Genomic DNA, 23594 nt, shown 5'->3' with positions numbered 1-23594 from the left:
ACATCTCCTAAATGACAGTCCATAGTTGTTGTTGTTTTTTTTTTTTTTTCCATCTTAGAAATATATTTATCTTTAATAAATAAATTACCTTTTAAAAATAGGCTTCAGGACATGATAGTATAAGCTAAAGCTTCCTCTTGGCAAAGCAAGATTAGTTCTGGTTGTTTCTCTAACAAATTTTTAATTATGTCTACAATGTATTAAGGTCTAGGTTTTTTCTTAAAGTTCATTTCTGAAAAACACATTTTTTCTTAAAAATTTTACTTTTTAAAAGATATTGCTTGATCAGCATAGTCATGATCTGCATTAATAATTCTTTACCAATTGCTTTATCCAAAAATTTATTCAATACACATTTTATGAGCAGACACTGTGTGCCAACACTCTTCTATGTACGAAGGGTACAGTAATGATTTATATAGACAAAGTTCCAATTCTCTTGGTAGATTGGACTGACAAAATAAACAAACATTTAAACATATAATATCTGCAGAAATTACTGACTTGGAGAGAGAAAAAGAAAAGAGTGGGCAACATATGGAATGGCAGGGATTAGATGACTATTTTAGATAAAGTCAGGGAAGTCTCTCTGAGAAAATGGCACTTGAGCAGATACCTGAATAAAAATGGAGGAGCACATCATGCAGTTATTTGTCAGGGGGTGGGGCAAGGGTAGGGGGCTTTCCAGGAAAAGAGATCAGTTAAGTGAAAAGGCCCGTGGGAGATAATGAAATAAGCAAAAAACAAAAACGAAAAGAAAAACAAAACAAAACAAAAAAACAACCCCCAAAACAAAACAGAACAAAAACATTTCAAGAAGGAAGGTACAATCATATCTATTAAACAGGAACAACTGGTTTATCGTGAAGGGCTGAAAACTGAATTGAGGATTTGGCAACATGAATGTCATTGTTAACGTGATAAAAAAAATTTTTTTTTTTTGGAGTGACGGGCCTAAAAAGTATGGTTGGAATGGGTTCAAGAAAGTATGGGAAGCAGCAAGAGGAGATCATTGGGATAGATAAGTATTTCAAAGAGGTTTGTTGTGAACAGGTAAGGGAAAACAGTATATAATAGTTGGAATTTTAGGTCAAAGTGTATGGGGTTGTTTTGATAATGTCCATCTTTTGATAAATTCCATCTTTTAAAAAAATTGTTATTTATTTTGAGAGAGAGAGAGTATGTGTGAGCGAGGGAGGGGCAGAGAGAGAGAGAGAGAGAGAGAGAGAATCCCAAATAGGCTCTGCACTGTCAGCGCAGAGCCGGACATGGGGCTTGAACCCAGGAACCGTGAGATCACAACCTGAGCCAAAATCAAGAGCTGGACATATAACTGAGCCACCCAGGCACCCTTCCTTTAGCCTTCCTTTAACTTAGGATTCTTATTGACAATACAATTGGATAACTATATTCATTATTTATTTAACAAATATCTATTGAGTGCCTCTTATGTTCCAGGCACTATTCTAGGCATTAGGGAAAGTAGTGAATAAAACAGGTGAAAAATCCCTGCTCTCGTAAAGTTCATCAACTAGTGCCACTTGAGGTTGTCTTTTGAATGTTTTAGTTTTCTGACACGACCAAACTCTCCCCAGTCCAATCCACCTGTTCTGTTATTCCCAAGTCAATGCTCTTCACATAGAAAATGTATCATATAACTCTCCATTTACAACAATCTACTCAATTTGTGGTTTGATACTATCTTATAAGTAAATCCTTATTTCTCCTTTCGGCATTTGAGTTGCAATTCAGCCCTGAATTGCTTGTTTGAGATATTCTTAAAATTAGGGATTTGTACCTCCTCTGGGAAGCCTATCTTTTGGTTCTTTTTACTGCAAAATTGACATTTCAGGACATTAAAATACATCAACTAGCTACACAAACTCACTATACATTCATTTCCTTTTAAATAGTTAAAAGATATTTAGACATTTCAGTCCTGTGTTGGAAGGTGCTGATCCTGTAACCCTGAGCTCTAACTGCTCAGGTTGGGGGTAGATACAGAATAAGGGTGGAGCTGGGGAAGGATAGCCTAACTCTTGGGGGATTTGCAAGGTCATCCGGTCCAGCACCTAAAAGGGGTTTCTGGTCCATTTCTTTGTTGAAAAATCAGGCAGCTGATTTCCTAAACAATAGGCATGACTTTGTATATATGTGTATGTTTTTCTCTATGGCAGAAATATGGATGTTTTCAAGGAAAACAAAGCAGTGACACTTTGGCATATCTTACCATATTATATGGAGTTTAGGCAGAAAACAGAAGCCCCACTCAAAATGGTTTAACTGAAAAGAATATAATGAAGGGACTATGACAGAGTTGTGGGTATGGTTAAGAGGACTAGTAATATGGGAAGCCTTTACAACCCTAGGCAGTTGAAGAAAATGGTATTATTAGAGACCCATGAGAGCTGGAGCCATGGAAAAGAGGCTTTGAGACAGGCATTGTAGACAGAAGGACAGGGTATGGCCAAAACTTTGGCCTAGTACAAGGGGGAGGGGTGTGTAATTCATATGCTGGTATTTTTCTCTTCCCTTCTTTTGATCTTCTGCCAGTGCTTCTCCCATTGGTCCAACTCAACAGGAAGCACAAGGCAAGGAGGTCCTGGTAGTGTATTCAAAAATGTCAGCTCCCAGGGCAGAGCATATCAAAGAAGTAGAGACAATGGATTTGGAGAGGGAAACCAAAAATATCTACTGTAAATATTTTCTATGACCACAAGAATTAAAAAAAAAAAAGTCAGTAGAAGGCAGGGAACTTAAAAATCACCATAAAAGTAACTTTCTAATATTATCTCCTTCCTATTCAAACATTTAACTTACTAAGTGTTCTTTCTGCCTAGTACCCGATCAGCAAATGTTTCCTGGAAAGGGTCCAATAATAGTAAATATTTTAGACTTTGAGACCTAAGGGGCAAAATTTAAAGTATTACATTGTATTTATGTAACCACTTAAAATATAATCATTTACGGATCTAAATTGCAGTCATTAAAATCCAGTGGGCTGGATTTCTCTTGTAAGCCATAGTTTCCCACTCTCTGGCCTGAAAAGTCTTCTAAATTTTTGCTAGCCTAAATCTGCCTATTTTTTAAATGTCAATTCCAAATAAAACCTCCATATGGCCTGTAATACTGGGACTCTTTGAGTTATGAATGACAGGAAGTCAATTTTTACAAGCTGAAGAGAGTAAAATTACTAGCTTAAATTTGAGAGGATGTTGGAGGTAGATCCCAGAATCCAGGAACTGCCTGAACCCCAGCTACTCCAGGGACCTGGTTTGCTATTGTAGTTATCAGAACAAGCCCGTTTTATCTCTCTTTTATCTTTGCTCAGTCTACAGTTTGGTTTCATTGTTTATTAGTGAGGGCAAGGCTTCCCCATAGGAAACGGAAAGCACCTGTGCCTCTTCAGGCAATAATCCCAGGCAAGTATTCTTGACCTGTATTGGTCACACACCCATCCTTAGAAGAACGTGTGTGGGTGGGTGGGGGGGGAAGGGTGGTGGTGGTAGAGAGGTTCTATGATTGCACAAGCTCAGGAGAGGAGCCCACTGCGGAGGAGGGTTTCCCAAAGGGAGGGAGAATTCTGTTGCCAGGAGATACAGATTTCTATTTTTGGGAGATAAAAATGTCACAATTATAGTACAATATGTGACATGCCATAAGAGAGATAATGTTTGAAACACACTTCATCACCCCCAGTACTTAACATCACATTTGGTAGACATTCATGCGTTTTTGATGAATGGATGACTCAGTTCCCCCAGCTGGGTGTGAACGCCCTCGCCTCTAAACTGGCCTAGATATCAGCTGTTGTCTAGTTCTGTAGGTTGTATTAGAGGTTTTCCGTCTCCGTATGTTATTTTTCGTCTAATCCGGAGGCAAAGCATGCCTGAGACAGAGCCAGGCAACAGGAAATCTCAGCCCAGGAACCAGAGCACAGAATGCTGTATATGCCGGTGACAATACCGATTACGTTCTGGGTGACCCATGTGGCCTTTTTGGTGAGGCCTTCAGAAGGACACAAAGGCCCCACCGACAGACGCGACCCTCCGTGGGGAGGGAGGCAGGGCCCCGGGGGCGGGGGCACAGCGGGGGCCCCAGCCTCGGGGGCGTCACAAGGCACAAAGGAGACAGCAGGGAGGCGGCCGCGGGCGCCTATCTTCTCTCGCCAGCCACTAGCAGTTGCGGTTACAGACCTGCAGCTCCCCCTCCCCCACCCCCTCCCCACCCAGGCCCGCCCGCCTTTCTGTCTCCTCTCTCCCTCCGTACTGGACGGCCCGGGTCCATTTCCGGGCTCCGGATATTTGGTATTGATCGGGGCCGGGGGCGCGGGAGCAGGTGGCTGCGGCGGGGCAGCTGGGCCGCCAGCCTGGGGCGCCGCGACCGGTCTCCCGCCGCCTTTGTCGCCAGCCCTTCCGAGGCGGCCGCTCCTCCCCCAGGTCGGCGCGCGCTGCCGGCCGGACTTTGCGCCGCGTCGGGCGCTGCTGCTGCGCGCGGGGCCGCGCTCGGGGCCGGCGGCGGCGGCGGGGAAGCGGGCGGCGAGGGGCGGCCGGGACCCCGGCCCAACATGGCTGAAGTTGGCATCGACCAGTCCAAGCTGCCGGGAGTCAAGGAAGGTAGGGGCCGGGGTGCGAGTCGCGTGGGGCCCCTCCCCTCTCCCAGCCCCGCTCTCTCCGGGCGGGGACGTCGTCCTTTCGGTCCCCGCGGCCCTCGTCCCTCCTCCCACCGCGGTGCCCTGGCCCTGGTGTCCTGGTAGGGGACAGAATTGAGTTGAGGCTCTACTGTGGTACCTTGGGCAAGTCCTTACGTTCTGAGCCCTCTTTCTCCTCTGCGAGACGGGGGGGAAAGAGGATAGCACCACCCTCAGCAAGTGGTTGTGCAAATTGGTGAACGCTCAAGAGCTGGGTAAATCTGACTTATTTGTGTCCTTAAAAATCAAGGCCCAGCCTAGCTGGCGTGAAGGCTAGGAAGTGGGGAGGGGTTGACATTCAGTTCCTTGTGGAGCCTTTGTTTTGAAACTTGAGTCTTTCCCTCCTTCTGTCTCTCCACTTTTCCTAGTCCAGCGTCTGGCTGGCTGACTTTCCCACCTCCCTCAAGGTTTGAAAGTTTAGTCTTGGCACTGCCCTGCGCGGGCGGACGGATGGGAAGGTCCTATAAGCATTTTCTTACAAAAAGCAGGGGACGAGGAGGAATAGGGGACCAACTAGTGACCTTGATTTTTAAAGGCTCTTTATACTGATGCCCTGAAAAATTATGGCTGATTAGTACTGGACTGGTTTGGTTAGCAGTAGGTAGCCCTTTGACTTCCCTCCCCTGCTCTTGATCGGCTGCTCCAAGATCTAGCATTTTTTGTTGAAATTTTGGGTGCTGGATCACCTTAACCTTTAGTTATCTTTGGCTATTCTTTGGCCCTAGGAAGCATGGAAATCCCAGAGTGTTATCTGAGCTTGCAAAGGTTATCTTTGTTGTGAATGTCATCTCATCTGAGCATTGTGACTTGTGGTGTCTTGGGAATGTGGAATTGAAAATAAGAATTTTTGTTTTCTTGGAACTGCATGTTTCATTGACAACTTGATTTGACTCTGATGGTCTTGTGATTGTCCAGGCCCACCAAGTAAGCTTGACTGCTTTCTTTCCCGGAGAGTTCCAAACACAGAGAGAGTCGCTGGTTTTATAAAGAATTTTTAATGAGGCCTAGCCTGTCCTATTGTTCCTGAAGGGTATTAGAGTTTAGGCTGGAGATTTTTCAACCTTTCAGTTTCCTGCAAAGCTTTGGTAAAGATTTAGGCATTCACATGTAAATGTAATTTTCACTGCACTGTCCTGACTGGTGCCTGAGTGATAGGAAAGGCAGAGCTATACTTTGAAAGTCCTAGTCTCTGAGATTGTCTGGTTGTCTTTAGTCTTTTGAGTATGAGTTTTGTGGGTGTGTATGTGTATATATGTCTGTGTGTTGGATGTTTCTAAAGAAAAAGTGACCCTGTGTAGTGTATAGTGCTTCCTTGGGGTGGGTGATGAGTAGAGTGAGCATTGGAGTTCAAACACAACTCCATGTAAAGTGTTAATCCTACTGTGCTGTGATTTTACCCAGCCCGTTGTATATGTTGATGACCTGGGACAAACTTGAAACTCACTTTCTGTATATGCATTTGTATGACTCTTAGGTCTTCTGGTTTCTAACCAAGACATGAATGATTTATTTTAATACATTCTTTCTCAGGGGGTTCAACAAACACTTTCCATCTAAAAATGCAAGATGTTTCCATTCCTACCCCCTGGAATTTTAACGCATTTGAATTGACTTTCATTTTGCATAGTGTGGTGTTTGGCAATCCAGTTTACATTTCATGGGAAAGTGGTAAAGAAATTTGGTGTGGCTCTTTGATTAAGTTAGAATTAAATATTGATTGATTTTGAAGGTGGTTAGAAATTGTTGAGAAGATCGTTGTCTTTGTAAGCATCTGACTTTTCTGGTTCCAAGATTCTCAAAGGAAATGATGTGTTAGGCTAGGAACGTCCTAAATAGTTCTGTACTTTTTGCTCTGGGAAGTATTCAAATATAATAAAGTATATCTCTCTCTAATGTAACTCTTCATTATGGCCTAATAACTCCTTAACAATGTCTTTGAACCCTAATTTAAAGAGAATAAAGCTGGTGCCCATGTTTTGGTAAAGCATACACATTGAGATTGTTCTTAGTACTGAAACTTCCAACTCAGTTTGAAAAGTAAATTTAGTGGTAAATTGTTTAATACTCTGGCATAGGTTTTTAACCTTTGTTTTGAAAAACCTGTCTCTTCCACTTTGTTTCTCATTCTAAATTCTGGTAGGTTTATATGCAATTACAATTTGGGTCATGGACTTGATTTCCAATGTTGTGGGTGCCTGTTGCTTCCCACTGCCTTTTCTTTTGGAGGGGTTCGGGAACCCTGTGACCTTTGTCCTGAACATCTCAACAGAGGTCATGGGTAACAGCTGACATCAGGGAATATTTTAATATTAAAATTTTTTCTTTTCTAGGTTAAAATCCAATGCTTGTTAAAGATATCCATCATTGGACAGACCTTTAAAAAAATAAAAAAAACAAACAAACAAGACTACAGCAGTGTTTTTACCTTGGGAATCTCTTAAAATAGGGACAAAGGGACACATCTGAGTTCATATGTAGGGGAAAAGAATTAAGTCTAGCTAAATGTCAACACACATTATTTCTGGTTTAAAAGCATATTTGTAACATATGTACACTTTTTGTAATGGAAATACTGTTGCCAGTGTTTAGGAATAGTCCTTTATTTCTTCTGAAATATTTGAACTTCTACCCAACAATATTTGGAAATAATTCCCAGCCATTGTTTTTTAAATCAGATGTGTAACTCAAATACATCATGCAATTTGTGGATATTAGACATAGGTTTAGTCAGGTTCCAACAGTATTCTGTAGGTCTCTTAGTTTATATCACAGCTGGGAGTTTGTTTTTCTGAAAAGGAAAGTTGTTCATCAGTTGACAAACTTTGATTTTTGGTCAATTTTAGCTTCTTTGCTGAATTTTCTTTCTGAAACAACAGTCCAGACCCCTCACTTTCTTTTTGCTCTCTCCAGTTAGTTTCCCATACCACTACTTAATTGGAGTTGCTCATTTACCATCATAATCTTGTCCTTTCTCCTATCTAACAAACTTTTGACACATAAAGTGTTGGTTTAAGAGCTAATATTCAAAACCATTTCTAGTCCCTTTTAAACTTTTACCAACTCCTTTGTAATTTTATAGCCTTTAGAGTTTTCCCATTTTTAGCCATTTAGCACTATACACCAACTTCCCATCAATTCCCAATGCCAACCTTCTTTTTTCTTCTCTTACAGCAGTAAGAAATGTATTATGTGTTATGTGTTTGTACTAGTCTTCAGATGGAAATGGAAAGTTGTACGATCTCCAAAGTTGGTTAACTGTGTGTGCGCGCACATCTGAAAATCAGTGCACCTAGCGAATTACTCCTTGAAGTAAGGTAGCTGCCTATTCTGAGAGAAAATCTTCTTTTGTGAAAGATAAAATTCGGTACATTTTCAGAAATATGTCTGGAAAGCACTGATTCATTTTAGGTCCAGGACATCCCAGTGGCATAATGAGGTGAATCAGAGAAATGGCACAAATCCAGAGTTTTAAGGGGAAAAACACAAAATTAGGTCTGGTGCAATAAGTTAGCCAAATTTTCTCCGGGATCTAAAGCATATCACATGCACACTAGGCAATAACGTGAAGGCAGTGTCTGTGAGATGTACAGCATATGGCTTCAGGGCAAACTGATTTTCTCTTTTCTTCAAAATGCTACAGCACATTTTTTTGTTACTGTTTTTTAATGAGACAATGGCTGGATCTCCTTGAGTTGGGAGGTTTGTGTGGTATTTATCTTTTTTTCCCTTTTTTGGCTTCCGGTCTTTGGCATAGCCAGCAAATATGCAGCACATATTTGCATATGTGAGCGAATGAGTGCATGTATTATTAAATACTCCCTGTTGGTTCAGGAGTCATATCTCTGGCGTAATAATTCTTTCATATTCCTTCCCATAGTATAAGCACTGAAAGGGCAGGGATCATGCCTTTTAACAACGAGGATCACAGATTACAATGCCAGAATTAAATTTTTTTTAAATTTTTTTTAACATTTATTCATTTTTGAGAGACAGAACATGAGTGGGGGAGGGGTAGAGAAAGAGGGACACACACAATCCAAAGCAGGCTCCAGGCTCAGCAGGCGGTCAGCACAGAGCCTGACGCGGGGCTCGAACCCACAGACCATGAGATCATGACCTGGGCCGAAGTCAGATGCTCAACTGACTGAGCCACCCAGGTGCTCCTCTTTTTTAAGTTTATTTATTTTGAGAGAGAGAGAGAGAGAGAGCGCGCGCGCGCGCACACACACGCGCACACACACACACACGGGTTAGGGGCAGAGAGAGGGGGAGACTGAGAATCCCCAGCAGCCTCTTTGCTGTCAGCACAGAGCCCAATGAGGGGCTTGAACTTACCAATTACGAGACCGTGACCTAAGGTGAAATCAGGAGTTGAACACTTACTCTACTGAGCCACCCAGGTACCCCTAATCTTTATTTTTGTAACGTTTATTTTTTCATAGGTGCATCTTAAAAATAGAATTCATCCCCAAAAGATATGTATAACCTAAAAAGAAAAAAAAAAGAAAAAAGGAATTCTGTGCACTTCTATCCTTGGAGATAATCATTATTAAGAATAAAATTTCAGTGAAAACACCTCTAACAAATGCTCTTTTGTGGGTTTGATTTTTATTTGAGTAATAGTTTTAATTTTTTCCTTACGTGCAAAGCAACATTTCACAATTTGTAAGCTGGAAAGAATCTTTGACACATATTTAAAAAAAATGTTTACTATGTACTACCTATTGTGCAAGGGTAGTTTCACAATAAAACATGCCCTGTAGTGATGCACGTGGTCTTCACTGTGGTGAACAAGCAGTTGTGTAGAGTTTACGGTGTTGTTGTAAAGAACCCTCTAAATGCATATTGCACCCAAAATGCCTCTCACATAAAGGGAAAAAAAGAATCTTCCAGTTAGTTGCTGTATGCAAAAATGCAATCCTTTCTTAAATGAATGATTTTTTTTAAATGGATATAGCTGTCATTTGTAAAATAAAGAGTTTTTTCATAAGCAGTTTTTAAGCACTAATTTTTTTTTTTTTTAAGTATCAGTTCTTAAAGGACAACTTCTTCCATGTGTGACACTGTAAAGTTAATTGATATTTAATCAAAGGATCTCAGAGTAGAAAGCATTAAAAACCACTGATCTAAGCCAGCCTTCTCATTTTCCAGATGAAAATCTGAGGGCCAGGACAGGGAAATGAATTGTACCCAAGTGCTGAGGTTAGGTAGGAATTGGCACACTGGGGACTAGAATTTGAAACATTTAAAACTGAACATTTTCTCCTTTCCCACCCTCTCCTTCCTCTCCCATTTTCTCCCTGACTTTCTCTTTGTTTTCCCCTCCCCATTGTCATCTTTTTCTTTTATTCTGTAGATACATAAGATTATTTTCTAATGTGTTCCTTAATACTGTCTTATATTTAAAACAGAATGAAAACAATGACAAAAATTTCAGAGATGTTTTGAAATTATTTTAGGGATAATGTTTGATATGAATGTTAATGAGCTAACATAGGCTTTATTGTTTTAGTTAAAACTTTTTTTTTGGTTTTATTTTTTATTTGTTAAATGAATTACTGAGGGAACTGTAGGAGGTCACAGTCCTGCCTCAATATTCTATCAAAAAATTGCATGTCTTCTCTGCTATCATCAGCCCAACAGGGCTATAACATTTAGAGGCTTGGACACTTTAAACTTATTAGGGAAATAAACTCAAAGAAAGCCACAGGCCACGTTGTTTCCACAGTCCTTGTCAGGGGTTCAGGAGTTTTTATTGAGATAAATGAATTTTCCTCTGTGACAAAAAGCTATGTGATATTCTGTTCATAAAGAAAGCATTTATAGATACCACAAAACCTTATTAACCTCTGTTTGAAATCCTAGTTTTCTAAGTACAGGAGCATATTTCTAAAATGAACCACTGTGACCTTTGGGGGGAAAAACAAACCTGTCACAGCTGTATTTGCAGTTTCAGAAGTAGCTAGTGGATGGTCAATTGAATTAATATTTTTAACTGATGACCGAGTTAAAGGTGTCCTGTGCTTCAAAATGTAAAATTAGGATACCCTAGATCTTGCATAAGACCTACAAAGGATAATTGGTTTTTATATTCAGGAGGACCTTGGGGGATTAGTTACACCATTTATTCCCAGATGTTTGAATTTAGAAACCAGTGCATAAGGGTTCCCAGATATTATGTTTAGAAGACACGATGGATGGGTGCCTGGGTGGCTCAGTCGGTTAAGTGTCTGACTTGATTTCTGCTCAGGTCATGAGCTCACGGTTTGTGAGTTTGAGCCCCTCATCAGGCTCTGCACTAACGGTGTGGAGCCTGCTTGGAATTCTCTCTCCCTCTCTGTCCCTCCCCTGCTTGCACTCTCTCTCTCTCTCAAAATAAATAAGTAAACTTAAGAATAAAAAGAAAAAGGACAAATGCACACACACAAAAACAACCATTTATTTTCCTATCATTTCATTTACAAAAAACCCCCACATACATTCATGTATGTATGTATACGTATGGTAGTTGGTAAACATACACTGATATAAAAACAGTGAAAAGTTTCTTATAAACCAGAACTAGGTGTAATCTGTTATTTATATATCAGTATTTTTTTCTTTTTAGTCAAATTCATTGAGGTATAATTTATATACAGTAAAAATTCATCCTTAATTTACAGTTCTGAGTTTTGACAAATATGGTCTTATAATTATTGGAACAATTAAGATCAGAACAGTTACATAACTCCCAAACTTCTCTACCCTTTTACCTGTCTCCCACTAGCCGTTGATTTATTTTCTGCCACTATAGTTTTGCCTTTTCAAAAATATTGTATAATTTAGATCATACAGTAAGTAGTCTTTTGAGTTTGGCTTCTTTCACTTGGCATAATATATCTGATACCGTATTGTATGTATTAGTAATTCTGTTTCTTTTTATTGCTGAGTTCCAGTGTTTGGCTGTACCACCGCATGCTTATCCATTGACTTGTTGAACATTTGAGTTGTTAACCACTTTTGGTGGTTATAAATAAAGACACCATAAATATTTGCATATAGGATTTCTTTGGGAAAGCACCTATGATGGGATTGCTGGGTCATATGGTGAGTGTATGTTTAGTTTTATAAGAAACTGCCAAACTATTCTTCGAAGTGGCTGTACCATTTTGCATTCCCACCAGCAGTGAATGTGAGCTCCAGTAACTCTGCACCTTTCCCCACAGTTTGTATTGTCAGGGTATTTTTTTTTTTTTAACTTTTAGCTGTTTTAATAACTGTATAATACCACATGTGGTTTTTAGTTTGCATTTCTCTAATGGCTAATAATGTTAAGTCTCTTTAGTCTTATTTGCTATTCTTACATGTTTGTTGAAGTATATGTTCTAAGCTTTTGCCCCTTTAGAAAAAATCAGACCGTTTTCTTGTAATTGAATTTTGAGAATTCTTTATATATTGTAGCTTCATGTCTTAATGTCAGATATTTTGCAAATGTCGATGGTTTTTAAACATTGGTGCAACATAAGATGTTCATGTTGGGAGTTTTACCATAAACACATTCCTGGTCCTCCTAGATATCAACTGAGTTTCTTGGAGACAGTTCCAGCAATCTGTAGTTCTTATACCCAGATTATATTATACTCTTGGGCTTACATAATGGACATTTGTAATATACTGAGAATTCTCTGGCCACCCTAGTGAAGGAATCCTCCCTGCTCCAACCTCTCACATTTTTGTATTGGCAGCACATTTCTCTGTCAGTGTTCAAGAATGAGCATCATCTTTTCCCCCTCTAGTAATTGAAATTTGTTCCTCTAAGGTAGGGATCTGCACACTGTGGCCCATGGGCCAATCCAGCCTACCCACCACTTGATTTCATACAATAGGTAAGCTGAGAATAGGTTTTATATTTTTTAATGATTGAAAAAAAAAAAAGAGGAAGAAAGATTGGTGAAATATGAAAATGATATGAAGTTCATATTTCAGTTCCTATAGGTAAAGTTTTGTTGGAACAAAGCTGTATTCATTGTTTACATATTGTCTGTGGCTGCTTTCACACTTTAAAGGTGAGATGAGTAATCGTGGCAGAGACCATATTAACAGCAAAGCTTAAAATTTTTACTATCAGGTACTGTATAGGAAAAAATGGTGGTTTCTTTTGAACCGTTTTTGATGAAAATTTAAAAAACTTCCTTATTTAACCTTTTCTTGATACTTCAGTTATCACCATGAGCATCAATTATAACTTTACTATGTTGGTGCTGTTGGGGACTGTGGCTGATGGAACTCTTAGGATAGTGTATTTTATATTTGTAGTGACTTTTAAAAACTTAGACTTATATCCTGATTTTTTCTTTATTCTTTTAGGAAGAAAAAAATGTACACTCCATATATACTTCTGGGTATTTCAAAATTGATTGTATAGATAGAAGCCTTATGCAAAATAAGAGTATGTCATATGCCAGCTCTGAGGAAGGATCTGTGAGCTTTCATGAGTAGAGGGCATGAGTAAACAGATTGAACTTTTTAAAAAAGTTGGCTTATGATTTTTAGCTTTTTACTTATACTGGCTTTCTTCAAAATGTGTTAACTGACATCTGCATGAAGGAAGTGTTACTTTGTCTTCTTAGAAACTTGTATCAGAAGTACCTAGGTTGATTTACCACTAAGCTTTGAAGGCTTAATGTGTGATGAACATTTCTAGTCTCGATACTGCTTCTCAGTTACCAAATACTAGGGGAGTCTCCACTGGACTTTTTTGGCTTTCATTTTTCTAATGAGTCATAAAGGCTGAGTCACTTTCCATTAACTTTACTCCAGGACTTTTAACTGTATATAGTAAAAGTGTGAGTGGTTTATAAGGGTGTCTGTCTTTCCCTCCTCACTGCCTCCCCATCAATGACTTTTTTTTTTTTTTTTTTTAAACTGGGCTATATAGAGAAGTCCATGATTTACTTTATTACATTTGCCAGCATTTGAGTAGCACCTTTACATCAAATGCTTTAAAATGTTAGTTGGTTTTCTTTACGTCTTTACAATATAGAATGCTAGGATTGGCAAATACTGTCAAAAAGTCCTTATTGTCTACATGGGAGACCTGAAGTAGATAAAGAGAAGAAAGAGACTTGATTAAGGTCTTTGTTCCCCCCATCTGCACTTGTTGAGTTTGCTCTAACATTTGGGCCAACAGCTATTTGAAAAGAACTGTTCATTCTCGGTGTTTGTATTTACAGATCACTTTCTGGCGTTGCCTACAAAAGTTCCATTTTCCTATCTTTGATTGCTGGATTCTAACTTGACATGATTGCTTCTATTGTTTTCTCAGGTTTCCATGGTCCCACGTTATTATTTCAGATTGGGCTTTAGTGTACCCGCAGAGCATTTCTTCTTTTCTAAAATTTTTATAGTTACCCGATTAAAGCCTCACAGAGCTTATCTTCCAAGGTCATTTTAGCTATGTGTATGTTGGAGGGGAGAAACTAGAGGTTTAGAAAATGGTTAGGGAGCTATGGATAGATGCCAGTTTACCATGCTTTTACTGTGGACACCCCTGAAGTTCCGGAACATGGTTTCAGTGGTTTCTCGAGCTCCCCAAACTAGGATAATTACTAAACTTAAAGACAGGATAGCCAAATAATTTGTAGGCCTAACCCAGATACTTTGTGATTAAAAAGTGCAATTCTGTTAATTTTACGGAATAGATATATACTAGTGATCACATAACTAAAGGAGACATTGCTGAAATGCCCTGAGCAGTTGGATGTGATTACTGAGTGAGGTCTTTGTCACAAGACCTCTTCTGAGTATGTGAAGTTTTCATTGGCACTTAAAACCTAAAGGGTAACTGTCTGTCGTAGACTGTCTTACTCTTAATTTGTTTTCTGTTTTCTAATTGATTACTAAGTAAAACATGAAATCAGCTCTATAGATTATAGAATAGAAATCATGAGGGTGTCATTTAGCTGTTCATATTTGGGTTTATTGAAATTTTATTTTTATTTAGTTAGTTTTCTTTCTGTTCCCTCTTTATGGGTTCTGTCTGTATATTCCTCCCAAAATGTGGAACAGATATTGGAAAGATTTGTGCCAATTCAGAGGAGGTAAGAAATACAGACATTTGATTCCTTTTTACTTGGCAATATGTAATATACTTATCATTTTCTTCTTTCTTTTAAATGGAGTGGGCAAGGTGACATTTTTTACTCTATATACTTCTGCTATGCATCTTTTTAGTAGTTGAGCTCCTCCTAGAATTATTTTGTAGTATTTGATCTAGTTTACTGATACATTAAATAATTCATCCCAATTGAAATCAGACTTGTAGTATACAATTTAATTTAATCTTAATCAGACTGTCTTCTTTCTAAAGGAAAATACCTTGAACCTAGACTTGTAAGACCTGGTTTCACATCTCCTGTTTACCACCCATTAGGTGTAAGGACTCAGAGATAACATTGTGTCTCTAAGTTTTAGTTGCCTTACTTGTTTTTTGGAGAAAATATTTACTGGGTTTGTGATTACGGTTAACTGAAGAAATGGATATGAAAACATTCTGTGAAATGCAGTGGTATACATTCAAGCTCTTGATAATATTATTGTTCAAGTTGCCCTGTAATACTTTTACTTTTAACCTTCTTCCAGACCGTTGTTCCTGTGAGTCCTTATCCCTCTGCCTAGAGTTTCCTTCTACGCTATCCAAATATAGTGTGGTTTTTACACCCCCCACCCCCACCAGGCCTAGGTCAAGTACTCATTCTCTCTTGAGTCTACCCTACTTCATTTCTGTGATTTCTTCAACCCACTTTGAGCTACTTATTTCCTTAAGCAAAATGTTTCATTCTCTGTGTTAATTTACTCATTTTCTCTCAGGAAAAGACTGGTGGCTGACTGATCTCAGTATTTTGGGGGGATCCTTACACATAGGAAATACTCCAGAAAACTTGTCAGACTATCTGACAGCTTGTGCCCAGGGGGCAAACTGACCTAACTGGACTAATGACACTAGAGTAAGAGCTATGATTATTTGCATTCATTCACTGAGGTAGGAATAGAGGACTAGGAATAAGTCAGTTTTACTTTTTGTTGTATGATTTTTTCCCCCCATTTCTCAAATTTTTGTAGGTTGGTGTTAAGGTTAAATCAAGGCCTGAACATACAATAGTCTCCTTCGGAGGCAGTGATCTTACCTATTTATGAATTAATTTTAGTTATGTAAGACTATGCTAATGTGTGCACGTTTTCCAGGAATGTTATAGAGTGTCATTTTGTCACTGTTACTAGAAGTGTTGGGTTCTGTTCAGAATTTTTATGTTTACTATTTTCTCTCTAGATTTATTTTGATATAAAGGGAGCAAGGGTCTTATGAAGCTTTACCTAAACAGAGCAAACATAGAATGTATTTTTAAAGTGCTTGATTATAAGGGGAGATAATTGTGAAGAATCTGAAAGTTTTGAGTTGGAGACTAAGATGGATGTACAGATTGCAAACTTGAAATGGTTTATGATCAAAAGAGGGTAGAAAAGCATGAGCAAGAGTCAACTCAAGAGTGTTCTGCTTTGGGCATGGATATACTCTATTGTACTTATTTTGGAATTGTTTTCTAACTTAGGGCACACTGTTTAGTCTCTTTCAGTTTCATATGGTACATAGGAGTTAACACTGCTTTAAAAATAGGCAGTGCTGCAAAAAATAAATTTATACTTGTAGGCAGCCGTTTTTTCAAATGTTTAAAAAATCGCCCAAATAATTTTGACTTCTTAAAAACCCACTGAGGCAAGTGAATCCTCTAGAATGGAAAGGATTTGGATAACTTGTTTTCCTGTTCACAGGTGCAGGCTGTCCCTGATTTTCAGTTCTCTGCAGGGGAATTGCATGTAGAAGGTCCTGAAGCTAGTTTCAGTAGCATTGCTGAGAGAAATCCAAGGCATTTAGGAACACATTCTAGTTGAACTTAAAACATTTGGTGATTTTTTAAAAAAATTTTTAATCTTGATTTATTTTTGAAAGAGAGAGAGAGAGAGAGAGAGCAAGTGGGGGAGCAACAGAGAGGGAAGGAGACACAGGATCCAAAGCAGGCCCCAGGCATTGAGCTGTTACACTGAGCCCAATGTGGGGCTCAAACTCACAATCTGTGAGTTCATGACCTGAGCCGAAGTTGGATGCTTAACTGACTGAGCCACCCAGGTGCCCCTGAAACATTTGGTGATCTTTAACAAGCCTTCAGAATATGGAGCATGCTCACTTTTCCAGGCTGTACTGTGGTCATCTGGCCTCACTTAAGCCTTTTAGTAAATGACACAGTTCACATTTGTATTCATTGGACAGTAAGTGACTGATAACATGGTCTCATTTTACCCTGATACTAAAGGCTCTGAGAGAACTGCTAGTTAAAACAGGAAAAGACTACTTTTTTTTTTATAAGGCACCAGATTGAATGGAAGGTTATTTTAAGATTTATTGGTGGTTGAAGCTACTATACAGATGAATAAAAGCAGATGTTTGCCATTTTGTATGGTAGAAATAGTTAAACAATCAGCAACGTTGAAGAAAGCAGTATTTGGTGCAGGAGAGAACACAACAGTCATCCTATAGGGTAGTCTTTTTTACAGGCTGTGATTTTCACATTTTAGATGATGTGTTGGTGTCCAAGATACAAATGTATATGAGTTACCCTGAATCAACTATATTTTATGCAACCCTATGTCTTAAGTTGGATGCATTCTTAGAGATAATTTGTACTGTTTCCTTACAGGTCAGGACATTGAGGTTCTGATTTGGAAAGTGACTTGTCAGAGGTCATTTGGTGAGTGGGTGACAGAACCAGAACTAAAATTCTGACAGGTATCTGGAATTAAGAATAGAGCTCTTTGTACTTTAATTTGCGTGTGCCTTATATGCTACAGTAAAGCCATATTTCTATAAATTGGGCAAGAAATATCCACATTTCTTATAGGAAAGATACCAAAATGGCATGTGGATTTGGCAGAAAGCTTTCACTAGAGCAACTCAAAGAATAGAAATTAGGAAAATCCGTCTAGTTTTAGGCATTCACTGTAATCTACGTGTGAAGGTGTTTATATTTTGACTGGCTATACTTCTATTCAGTGGTCTACCCTCCTATCATTCTTGATGTTGATTAAACTGTAATTACATGACTTTCTCATATAATTCTACTTTGCTTTCTAACTCTGGACATTCAGTTGAAAAGAAAAGTTTGAAGTGATGGAGCTTATTAAACATTTTAGACATACTGATTTTCCTTTAACTTAGGTCCACAATATGTATAGGAAACATATTCTCCCTCAGTTGGACATAAGAGGTTAGAAAGAGCTATAGAAATGTAGTAACTGTTAACAAAAAAGAAATGTAGTAACTGTTGATTACATTTTAATTCTTTGATAGAAGAAGAGGAAGTAGTGTTTGCATATTCTGTTATGGATTCTATACTAGACAAGTGACTAGATCTGTGTTAATCAGTGACTTAGTTAGGGGACCTGACTAGAAGAAATACTTAGTAGAACATAACTAATTGTAATAATTCATTAATTCTGATGATGCCAATAATAATAGGTTCCACTTCTTGAATTTCCTTTTATTGAGTGACAGATGTATTCCTTGACCCTTCACTTATCTAATTTATTTCTCAAGAAATCCATTCTCATTTTACAGGGAGGAACCTGAAGCTCAGAGATTAAATAACTTGCCCAAAGTCTTGTAGCTGTTAAGCAAGCAATATTTGAATCCTGATATATATAGCTCCTGTTTGTTTGTTTGTTTGTTTTTTCTCTCTCTGAAACACTTTTTAAATAGTAGGACAAATCCAAAGCCGGATAATGTTGTCACTTCATATACCCTGTTTATTTTTGTAATTATTGAAGACATCTCAGCTTCCTCCTTATTTGCCTCCAAGCTTTGGTTTGTGCTTCTTTCGTCCTGCACCACTAGCTGAGTTTCCAGCTTTCTTTGGAATAGAGAACCATCCAAAGTTCACATCTAACTTAAATACCACTAAAGTGAATAGAAATTTTTCTCAAAAAAAAAAGAAAAAAATAGGGGCGTCTGGGTGGCTCAGTCAGTTAAGCGCCAGGCTCAGCTCAGGTCATGATCTCATGGTTCGTGGGTTCCAGCCCCATATTGGGCTCTGTGCTGACAGGTCAGAGCCTGGAGCCTGCTTCGGATTCTGTGTCTCCCCCCCTCTCTCTGCCCCTCACTCACTCGTGCTCTGTCTCTGTCTCTGTCTCTCTCTCTCTCAAAAACAAATAAACATTAAAAAAAGATTAAAATAATAACAAAAATAAAACAAAAAAAATAACCTGTATGATGAACTTCATAGAGAGCCAAAGTGGTTGACAGAGTCACTTCTTAAACTCCTTGCACAACTCCCTGCTGTCAACATAGGGGTTCTCCATGTGTGCTTTGAAATATAGGCTAACTTCTTCTAGTTTACTGGTGGATTGCTTCCTTCTTCTGTGTAGACTGTATTTCTAGGAAATCTGATTTTAATGTAAGCTTACTTATATTATAATTAGGAAGATAAATCTCCTCAACTTCTGGGGAGGCATTCTCCTAGATTCTAAGAAAGTACCCATGATCTCAAGATATCTTATAGAAAAACACATTTCTAGTGGGTAAACATGACCAATTATTGAGCATATGGCAGCATATCAGAGTAGAATTCCAAAAATCTCAAGATTTACCCATTTGTTTTTTATTCATACTTTTAGATTTATATAATCCAAGATTACTGGAAATGTTGTAGACTTCTGGCAGATGGTTACCAGAGTGAAAGTGTGAGTAGTACAATTTGCTTTAAGGGAGCAAGATTCTAAGAGAATCTTTTTACCATGTCTACTTAATCCCATGACCACTACTTGAAATAAAGTTTTGGGGGGCAATTTTGAGTATTACTCTTGATTTCTTGAAATTGAAATGTGTTTACTAATCCTAATAGGAAAAAAATGCTAAAGTATCTACTTGCAGAAGAGAAGTTGAAAGTGGAAATATCTGACTCAAGGGTAAACAGAATGTGCAGTAGCTAGTACTTAAGGAAACTCTTCTTGTCATATGAAGCCAATAAACCAAAATGGTTTTCTTTCCTTGGTGTAAACTTGTACTTAAGCTGGGTTGGATGTGATCTTTTGGGTTTTAATGGGCATGACTGGGTTTATCCTACAGGGGTTTAAGGAGATGGGTGGCTTTTCTTTCTAGGCTAAGGCAAACAGAGAAACCAACACCATTTGAGGGCTGCCAAACCATCTGAGGGCTTGTTTAAGTGCCAGGAAAAGTGCCATTCAAATATTGGAACAAGAGAAGGTCGGAGTTTCTTTAGGGATACGTGCAATCAAAATAAAAGCAATAAATTCTTACAGTCTGGATATTCTTACTGGAAATTGGCTTTGAAAAAAAAAAAATCCTGTCTGCTACTGTTTATCTAAGGGTATTTAAGTATTTTGGGTATTTTGAGGACTGTTTGTGGTTATCAAGGGTCTTTTGTTTTCTACATAGAAAGTCTGACTATCTCCATCAAAATAATTTGTGAATATGTAATTTTTAAATATATACATTTCCTGCAGTACTCAAGTCCTTAACAGTGGTCGTTATCACTCTGTCATTTCAGGTGAGCAAACGTAAGTTATATTACTTTGTTCAGGATTATTCATCTAGTGAGTGTTAGAGCCAGGACTGTAATCAAAGTGAGAGTACTCTTGGTTACACCATACAGTATCCTTATGCAGTGAGTATTCACTGAGTACCAGTGTTCTGTGTAGTGTATTGGAGAAAACACTGTGTAAAGAGTTTCATCGTTTTCTAAGTGTGATTTTGCTAGTCTTTTTATGGTCAAATATGAAATTTTATAAATCCATTTAAAAAGTAAACTGAATCATTTTAAAGCAGGAGTTATTTCTTTTAAATCATTTTTATGATATCAAAAGTAATTATTTATTTAGCTGCTGTGTAAATTCATATATTCCTGAATTGTTCTGAAGTGGAGCACCCATGTAAAATGCAATTGTTCTTTAAGGAATTCACCAAAGATAGTAAACTTAGGAGAATCGTCTCCATTTTTGATCAGTTTTATTTTCAAGGTCATTTGAGATTCACAGGTACACATTGGCTAATCAGAATGCAGAGTTCTTCAGTAAGTGTTTGGTAAGTAAGTATTAGCGATCTGGTGGGTTTATTCAGTAGCAGGTATATTTCCCAGAATTTAATTGCTTTAACTGTATTTAAAATCAGTTCACTTGCCTTTCTAAGTGGAGCTTTGCTCCTTTGTTTCTGTGACTATATGTGCACAGTTGCTGTAGAGCAACTTTTGATTCTTTCACTCTGGTGAAGTTAGCAAAACTACCATCGCTTTAGGACTAAAGAAAAAGAAACAGGTGAAATACCATACAGCAATTTTGAAGATAAATCAGTGGTTAACACAAAACCAATAATATATTCAAAACCCTTTCTTGTCCATACTGGTAAAGTAAGTTACATCTGTTGGCCTAAAATACTATGTGTGTGTGCCTGTGTGTGCTCATACACACATACACAAATGATTGAAATGGCTTTAAATGCTACTGAGTAGTCTAGTTGTCTAAATTGTCAGTAACCTATCTATCACACTGTGATTATTGTTTAGAGCAGTGCTGTCCAATAGAACTTGTCTGATGGTGGAAATGTTCTATGTTCCACACTGTCCAAAATGGTAGGCATCAACCCCATATGGCTATTTAGCCCTGAAAATGTGGCTTGTGAGACTGAGGAACTGAATTTTCAAAATTTAATTTTAGTTAATTTGAAGAAATTGCTACATGTGAGTAATGGCTACCATTTATATTGTGGGGAAAAACAAATTGTGACCCTGGTGGATGGAATAATAATGATGAATCAATAGAACATACAAATTTGGTCTAATTTAAGGCAATCTTTTCTAACATCTGTTCTAATATTGGATGTTGTAGATGTACATCATATGGGGTTTTGAAGGGTCTTACTCGTGGTCACTTGGTAGGACTGCAAGGACAGAAAGAACCCAAGTGCCAGTTTGTTGGGAACTCAGATGAAGTGACCTCTAGGTTGAGCTCATTTTGAGATTAAGGGATGCTTCTGGAGAAGAAAGAAGCTCAGTTTCAGGGATTTGCGTTGGTATCTAGATCTGCATTTTCTGAAAATAGATAAAGTCTGAGTTGTCACTTTTCTAGAGCAACTTTTTTTGTTATTGCCAACACAGAAAAGTTTGGCTTCAGAGTACCAATCCACAAAGTTGATGCCTGCAAACCCAGAAAACTTGTGAGATTGTGTTTGTGGGGTTTTTATCCTTTATGGTAACTTGAGTCAGATACTTCCTTATGGAAAGCTTTATGTGACAGTTCTACCAGGATGAGTCAATACTGTCCTGTTTCTGCCCTGCCACCTCCCCCCTCCCCCCACCCATGTTTTCACTATTCCTCTCACCCTCAATCTTTTGCTCTGTCAAATGGAAATTCCTGAGTCAGCCATTTTCACTTTTCCAATAAGTTACCCAGTTACTCTGTGGTCTCTGATAATGATGTAGATGGTTTGTGATATTAAAGTAGTACTTCTGATTTGGTGACTTACATTATCTCAGCATTTTCAGAACCCATTTGCCTGCAATCTAGTGTGTCTGTGGTTAGCTATAATATATCTACTTGCCAAACTAGTGGTTTGGGTTACCGGGCTTTTCATTTAACTTCGAATTTGGGGGATTAGAAAAAAAATAACTCAGGAACCTATTTTAATAAATTGCATCAGAGTGAAATGTTGGAATTATATTAATTGTTTTGTTTTTTAAAATGTCTCCTTACTGTGCTCAGTCTTGTGCTTTTGTTGAAGATGTGTGTGCGTGTAGGCACACGTTTAAAACTCATACTTGAACTATTGATGATGTCCATTATGTAACTTAGTGCTTCCTATTTAAGTTCCAGCGTGACAACAGTTTAGTTGCATATTTGCTGCTAGTAAAACATTTCTATCCAGTGACGAACTGGTGTTATTTCTTTTTTTAGGTCGTGAAAACTGAGCAACTTTTCATATTTCCCTGCTTGCTTTGGTTCTCAGGAAGATCATATACAAATTTGGGGACTTATATGGACTTTATTTTTGCTAGCATACTTTTTCCCTTAATAACAATAACAAAAAACTTTCATTCTCAAATGACTCAGGACACAAACTCCAAGATTCTGAAAATTCCTATCGGCACCTTAGCATACATTGCATTCTCTGCTTCAAAATGCCACATTCGTCTTATGCATCCTGCTGGGTTATTTAGCTTAACACGTATAACCTCATCTATATTGTCATTTTTCATAGCCTTGGGTCTCATCTTGGAAGTACCACTTCTTTGACTATGTGATCCTTGGCATTGTTATTCCAACTCTCCAAGCCATCATTTCTTTAGAAATTGAGTGATAATGTTTAATTGTGGTGTAAAGCGACCAACAGTTGACCACCTGCCTGAATGGACCACCTTTATAGATATTCTAGGATTCTTTCAGCTTCTATCCATTACTATACATATATTATAATATATCCAAAATTTGGGGGATGGAAGCAGAAACCCTTTACTGTCATTTTAGGTAATGTAGGTAGACATGCAGCTCCTTAGCCTTTTTCAGGTGTGCTGGAAGGTGAGGATGGCTCACACCTGCAAAAAATGCAACTTTTCACGGTATGTCATTTGTATTAATCACCATTTTTCTTAGGAGCCCTCATTTCCACATTTATTTGAAAATCATTATCTCAGGCACTGGGATAAATGTTGGAGAGAAAATGATCCATAATATTTTTCCTGCCTTTCAAGGATCTTGAATGTATGCTGGGGAAACAGATGGGTAAATTCATTATAATATGATTAATGCTACCGTACTATATTTACTATATGCTGTGAAATCACTGGGGGAAATATAGCACAGGTAA

The 23594-nt window shown here is 38.2% G+C and overlaps 1 protein-coding gene across 4 annotated transcripts in view; it reads left to right on the top strand.

The window, feature by feature from the left end:
- The first annotated feature begins 3885 nt into the window (after positions 1–3885).
- Positions 3886–23594, top strand: part of CCDC50 (coiled-coil domain containing 50) — an 85977-nt gene continuing 66268 nt past the window's right edge. For 3 of the 4 annotated variants that reach the window (XM_042903692.1, XM_042903695.1, XM_042903694.1), the window contains exons 1-2: positions 3886–4616; positions 17422–17472. In XM_042903692.1, coding sequence (XP_042759626.1) covers positions 4568–4616; positions 17422–17472 — 100 coding nt within the window. In that variant the 5' untranslated portion in view covers positions 3886–4567. The remainder of the gene's footprint in view (positions 4617–17421; positions 17473–23594) is intronic. The other variant, XM_042903693.1, reaches the window with a different exon arrangement.

This window comes from Panthera leo, chromosome C2 (assembly GCF_018350215.1).
Source record: "Panthera leo isolate Ple1 chromosome C2, P.leo_Ple1_pat1.1, whole genome shotgun sequence".
NCBI lineage: Eukaryota > Metazoa > Chordata > Mammalia > Carnivora > Felidae > Panthera > Panthera leo.
The sequence above is the reverse complement of the archived record's forward strand: the minus strand, read 5'-3'. Positions and strand labels throughout refer to the sequence as shown.